Below are 7,041 nucleotides of genomic sequence, written 5' to 3' on the forward strand. Positions count from 1 at the left end.
GGGCACTACTTTGCAATATACATCAAAATATTATGCTAAAAGATGTTAGTGTATCTAGAAGTGGCTCTCAATTTTTTATGCATAGAAAGATACAATGTATACTAAGACAAACTTTGAACAGTACTTAACAGTTCTGATTGTATAAACTCAACTTAAAAGACACTTAGGAATGAAATTCATTTGTATTCTGAGAATGACCTAAAAATAAGTAGAATGCTGGCTGTTACTATCACCAAGCCAGATACAGAAAGCCCTACCTACCCGCTACACGCGCGCATGCGCGCGTGTGCCCGCACACACGTTTACTTTTTCATCCATCAGGAAATGAAGTTGTTTCAGACTGGCAATGCCAGTGAATGTAGTTAAAGTACTTTATTTCCCAGAAAGAAATTTGACCTCTGTTTTAGAGATTGAGTGACTATGACCCTGGATGATGTCCTGCCTGGGGAAGGAACAGCTTCCAGCAACTGGGACAATCAACAGTAAAATGTTGGACTTCTGACTACAGCATTTAACACTTCCAAGCGTTCTCACAGGAGCTGCTCTTGTTTCTCCTTGGAATAAGTCTCCCCAACGAAGTACAGCAGCACTTAGGGAACCCACTACAGGACATTTTCTTTAAGCTCTCTGGAAACTCTGAGCATGCCTAATTCCACTCAGCTGTGGCACCACAGTCAATGTGGGCCATCACCTACTTTAAAGCCCAGTTTGAGACGTGTAGAACTTTAGACATCTTAGAATTTTAGGCAACCTTTTTACAATGAAATGTCACAGAGTTTATGAAAACCCACTCCTCACTTGACTTCTTGGCTAGCTCCTCAGGTGAAGAAGCCAACCAAAAGTCCCAGAGAAGGTTCTGTTTGTCTTGTTCTTTGTTCTGAGATCAAGCGCAAAGAAATGAACTCCAGTTACTACAACCAAAGAGATTCAACATTTATTTTATCATAAAAGTCCAGCAAATAAAACTATATACAAGATCCATGCAAAGAATCCAGTTACACACGAGACACATTTAAAATCTGGTTAAAACACAATTTTCACAACAACAAGGAATAAAACTGATAAGACCACGTATCTTTAGTGAGAAACATAATCGTGTTTGTATTTTGGGTGCTGCTTGAATCCAATTTTATCCCCAACAATGAGGCACTGGATCACCCACTCTTGTGACACCACAGGCAGCTGCAATGCTTCAGCACACTTCAGCACCGAGGCTGGGCAGGATGGGTCTGTCACCACCACATCAAATACCCCTAAAGCAATATCTGCAGGAATGGGAGACAGGGAATAAGGAAAGGAGATACACTTAGCCCTCCGTTAAGATGTACAGACGTATATCCATCCTGCCCAAACTAAAGCCCTTTTATGTCAAGTGTAGCACTACTAATCATGACTAGAAGCGAAACGTAATCACTATATTCCGACCTACAGAAATGCTTAGCAAATATACCACTAGAATCCAATAGTCAAGGCAATAGCAGCCCAATGCTCAACTCCTATGCTGGCTCAAATCTTGAATGAAGTACTTCTGTTATAAACAAGTCAACCTACTATGGCTGAGACTTAGATCACCAAGTCTAACAGCAAGAAATCTATATACACACACACACACACATCGTAGAGACTTAGATCACCAAGCCTAACGGCAAGGCATCTAAAGACTCACTCGCTCACTCACTCTGTAGGTACCTTTGTTATGGGCACTTGAATGGTGCTGCTTCACAGAGGCTGCCCCGCCAGTCATAAGGATCTCAGACCAGAGCTCCAGAAAGTTTTGTTGTTGATCTGACACCAAGAGTACCTTCAGATTCTGGAAAGGGTTTTCTCGGGGTTGCCTAGGGAAGTATCAGACATAGCACCTTGGGTTTGAAAGTCCTTAGAACAACAATTAACCACACAACCTCTCAACAGAGGGGCTCAAGTACATCTGAATGCTTTCAAAACAGCTTGTGCTGTGGCACATATCCTACCCCCACCCTCCCTCCATCTGGGATTAACTATATTCTGTGGGATCCTAGCCAAAGGACCTGGCAACCCTTCGGATTTCCCTATTTGTCCTGGGGCCATTAGTAATCCAAATCATATTAAGCCTATAATTTTTCAAATGCCTTCCTTAAAATGTAGTTCCCTCTAACCTCACACCGTGGAAACAATTTAACCTACACTGCAAATCCTCAACACATTTTCAAAAGGTCCCTAACAATAGATGAACTGCTAACATAATTTCAAACCCACTCAGATTCCATAACTTATATTTTACTAGTTCCAGTTTCCATAACATTTATCCATCTTACTGTCTACATAGTTCTACACAGTCTCAAACTGACCAGTCCAGAATTCTTTGCTCTTCAAGGCTGTATCCGGCTGGCAACAAATAATTGCGGTAGTTCTGGAGCTGATTGGCATGGCAACTGTCATGGACCCAGACATGAGACACACAAGGAATCCCACTGGCAAGGCACAGGAAGTACTTCCGGGTTCGACAATGCTGATCCGCGATTAGGAGACATTGGTAGGCTGTGTTACACTAGAAGAAAAGAGATGGAGTGAAAAGCAGCAGTGGCCCCTAGTTCAGATCTGGAGACTCCTTATGCAACTGCACTGTCCTGCCAAGCCTCGCTCTCCAGGGAAAGACCAAGAGTGTTCCCCAGATAGCTCCCTGCCTCACCTCCAGCTTCCTGGGGCCTCAACACTGGTTGCTGTCAAGTTCATTCTGACTCAGCAACCCTGCAGGACACACAAAACTTCCTCCATGGGGTCTCTAAGGCTGCAAATCTTTGCAAGAGCAGACTGACACATCTTTTTCACAAATAGGCTGGGAACCTTGAACTGACCTTTCAGTTAGGAGCTGAGTACATTAACAGATATACACCAGGGACCTTCCTAAATCATCAAGGGGCAACAAAACCTTTATGTACTTCAGGTTCAGAATCAGCAACTTTAATAGAGATTGCTACTAAACAAGTTTCTGCTTTTGTTCACCCATGGAACCACTCCCCTACCCAAGCCAACGTTCTAACTTCTCTTCCTTATACACAAGAAAATTCTATTATCATGCAGTAATTTTCTGGCAGTTTCCCAGTTCTGAGACCTACTTTACCCAAACTTCCTTTGCCTCTGCCAACCTGCTGCTCAGTATAGCAAATGGTCACTTGTCGTTGCCACTCTGGGAAGCTACGCAAAGAAATGCCTCACCTGGGCTTCATTGAAGTCTTCGAGGATATAGCCAGCTCCGGCTCGAAGCTGGGACTCTGTATACTGCTTATTGAAAGGAGGAATTTCTAAAAACTCTGCATTAAAAAACATAACCATGATGATAAATAATTACTAGTTGATTCCTCATTTGCTACTTTATGTGTCTTCTTACTGTTCCCTGCCCCGCACCCCACCTATCTCCATAGCAAAATGTCCAAAAGACATGCTTCCCGTGGGTCAGAAAGGTTTGTCTTAAGACCTATGGAAAGCTGCCAAAGAAGGGGCAAGTACAGGAGGGACAGGGAAGATGAGGAAAGGAATTAGGTCCTAGACCAAACACAGAGGCTCTCGAGGGCTGTACTAAAGACGAGTCATGGACCTAGTCCTAGGGATAGACACACAACTACTGCCAGGTGATGTTGTATTGGTATTCCAATTACCATCACCACCACCACAAAGCCAGTCCTTCTGTTTACCCTCAATCTCACCTGCAAACTCAACCCATTTCCTCTAGCCTTCTGTGGAAAAGAATGGCTGATCTGCACTTTTAAAACAAAGCTTTCACAATTCCCCTTCATTGGCATTTTTTACCCCCTTGTTTACTGAAATCTCAATATGCCAGAATGCTCATGATATGTTTTTAAAATTTTACATCTGATATTAAATGGTTGGCCAGAAAATCCTGTTTCAACCTTTTTATTGAAAACTATCTACCTTTGATGATCTTGAAGTACCTCAGGACACTGAACATCAATGACTGCTCTACAGTCTTGAGGGTGAAGTAGAAGATATGAGAGATGAGGCTGAAGCTGTAATTACCCTAGGCAATTACAAATTGCTTCTTTTGACCAAATATCTAATTTGAGCTTGTTTTCTTGTCATCTGCTCCTCTCATATATAAGTAACATTTAAAAAAGAGAAAAAGAAAAGCAAGTCATTAGAGATATTAATTAATTAGGAGTTCTGGGAAATTAAGTGCTAATGAACTGCAACTTTATTATAAATTAAAAGCCCCCCAGATAAAGTTCAATGCAAGGAGCACGCCCTCTCCCCACCCAGTGGGAAACCTGGCCCAGCAGAAGCCTTGCACAGACGGCTCCCTCCTGCCTACTGGAGCTGCTCAGACACTGTCTGGGCCCCAGCCCCAGGCACCATCCACACTGTGATTAAGGTCTGGGTTTCCCAGCCCATTTTGTATTGCCCCTTTCTTAACTCAAAATTCTCCGTATTCTCCCAAAAGTGAAAATAGTTACAGAACACCAAACGGGTATAAGGAAGCCGAAGTACAACAGGGCTCACTCTTAGCTTTGCCACAGCATCCAGTGACGCCCCTGTGTGGAACATCACCGTCTCCAGAGCCAAGACCAAAAATACAGGGTCCTGTATTTTTTTCCAAACCTATTTTATGTCCGTTAATCCGGTTGTTTCCAGTTCTGGTCTATTTTGATTTCAATCACAATTATATTTCCTTGCATTTGGGTAATCAAATTGACCCTGTGTAAACAGTCCATTTCTCACTTTCTCTCCATTAGTTTGGATTCAATTTCTTCACTTTTGAGGTATGAGTGGCCCTGCCCAGCCACAGGTTATAATGAACAAGTTGCTAATTCCATCATCTACATCAAAGAGGAAGGTACTAAACAAGCCCAATATAGATCCCTCATGAGTGTCTCAGCCAGTAAGACTGAGTACCATACCACTGGATTAAAATATTTTACTGAGCTCCTGTAAAAACTCAACTGACACCCTTTAACTGCAAGGCCTATCACAGTTTCCTAAAAACATTCAGTACAGATAAATGTTTTCAGTGTTTTTAAGACTGAAGGACATTTGAGCATTTTCTTTTTTTCAAACTCTTTATTGTGGTTTGGGTGGGTTCGTTTTCCAGGCAGCCACTCAGACTGGTTTATCTGCCCCTAATGTAACGGCACTCCGCCTACTTCCTGCCTGTGCTCTCCGTGTGCAGCCACCCCTTTCCTATTCCTTCCTGCCTCTGAGCTTTCTAGCAGGGCAAATGCTGCCCACGGTTGGTTGGCGTAGGGAGTGTGTATTTGCTCAGTGTTAATGTTCGTCTGATAGCCCCATCTTTCTGCAGAAAGCTGAGCCAGGCAGATGAATTTGGACGCGGGCTCTCCCGTATGACTGGGACCTATCTGTCACAGCGGGCTCGTGGCACTTGGCATGTTCCACCAATCAGTCTCTTTCGAACCAGTAAGCCTGGCCTTGATGATCTATCTGCGCCTGGTACCACATTATTTCCCCATTCTATTTAGGCACTCCTAATGGGATCCCTTTCAGAGGGGGTCTATCCCCGTAGCTGGGCACCATCTGGGTCTCGGGCTCTTAGGGCTATGGCGGCTGGCATTCTAGTGTCTCTCAGTCCTTTGGACTGTTTGACTGCATTTTTTCAGTCTTCACTGCTGCAGGCGGAGACCAGCAGTTGCACCTTACATGGCCACTCAGAATTTTTTTAGACTCCAGTCACTACTCCGTTCTCACTGTGAATACTTTCATATGCGTCCCCCACCCCCCCAAAAAATTCTGTTAGGGTAGCGTCCAAGGATGAAGAAAGCAATCACAAAGCAGATACATTCATTCACCCTAACCACACTTTCTCCCAGAAACCTGGAGATCCTTTTTTTAAAAGTTCAAACTCTCCTGAATGGTGACAAGAGGCGACAGAGGTAATTTCGTGAGGGCGGTGTACTGGGTTGCATACAGCCTACCAGGTTTCTTTTTTCTCTTTTTTTCCAGATTTCTCAAGGAGTTAGTGTGCATCTCTTACCAAAGTCTACGTTCATGGCCAGTGAACCAAGCACCAGAGTCTTAGCCTAGGGCAGGACTAGGATGTTAGAGAATAACTCTGAGGGTCCAGCAGTATCGTGAAACAAAAGATAATCACACCACACATAGTGCTTTGGTCCCTTGACATACCTGCAACGAACCCTTCCTCAAGGCTCCCAAAGCATTCATTTTTAAAGTTTAAAAAAAATGTTGAGTGCATAATTTTATAAAGCAACGTGATTTTCCATTCAGCAATTCATACACATTTTGCTTTATGACATTAACTGCATTTCCCATAATATAATGGTTTACATTATTTATGATCAAAGTAAAACTAAACTTTTGGCTAGGAAATTCCTCACTTATCTCCCTGCCCACTGTAGCTCTCTGTATTCTGTCTGACAAAGTAGGCTTTGTACAGACTCAACCTGGAAACTCCCACTCATTCGCACAGCCACATGTCCCCCCATCCCACAACCTCTGTCCACGCACCTTCTAAATAACAACCTTGAGTTCTAACCCCGGATCACTCTCCCCATGTCCTTGTACACAGCTTCATATGGCTGGGGGTAGTACACGCTATGATTTACTGCACTACAAGAGTCACTCACACACTTGAAATGCAACCATCACAGATCTTCAGTGGGGCCATTTTATGATGACCTTGTTTCTCTACTTGGATTCACTCTTGAAGATTCAACCTTAGTCAGAACTCCAACTTGCAGAACATTGTTCCACCTGGGCTGTTCACCTTTATAGGCATGTTTAGCTATTTCTAACATTTATCAATAGTGTACACATTTGCATCTGCTCATTTCTCCCTCCTAAAGTACACACTTCTAAACAACTGAGGTGTTTACTGCTCCCCACCGTGGCTTCCATTTAAATGCTAAATAACAGACAACACAGAGAAACAATGTACAATTTCTGTTTAAGGTTCAGAAAGGTACAAGAATTGAAAAGGCCTAAACGTTTTCTCTGAAAACTTTACCGGGGCAATCAGGCATATTCACATCTCAATCTTACAGGCCTCAAGAAACAGCCTCACCCCGGGCCCCCCCC

The 7,041-nt window shown here is 43.3% G+C and overlaps 1 protein-coding gene across 6 annotated transcripts in view; it reads right to left on the bottom strand.

Moving 5' to 3' along the window:
* Positions 1–912: 912 nt before the first annotated feature.
* Positions 913–7,041, bottom strand: part of TP53BP1 (tumor protein p53 binding protein 1) — a 79,981-nt gene continuing 73,852 nt past the window's right edge. For all 6 annotated transcript variants that reach the window (XM_045286419.1, XM_045286422.1, XM_045286420.1 and 3 more), the window contains 4 exons: positions 3,196–3,290; positions 2,328–2,527; positions 1,690–1,835; positions 913–1,265 (listed from right to left, as the gene is read on the bottom strand). In XM_045286419.1, the coding sequence (XP_045142354.1) occupies positions 1,078–1,265; positions 1,690–1,835; positions 2,328–2,527; positions 3,196–3,290 (629 nt within the window). In that variant the 3' untranslated portion in view covers positions 913–1,077. The remainder of the gene's footprint in view (positions 1,266–1,689; positions 1,836–2,327; positions 2,528–3,195; positions 3,291–7,041) is intronic.

The sequence above is a fragment of the Echinops telfairi genome, unplaced genomic scaffold, assembly GCF_000313985.2.
Source record: "Echinops telfairi isolate 266 unplaced genomic scaffold, ASM31398v2 ScPeMD7_8;HRSCAF=38, whole genome shotgun sequence".
NCBI lineage: Eukaryota > Metazoa > Chordata > Mammalia > Afrosoricida > Tenrecidae > Echinops > Echinops telfairi.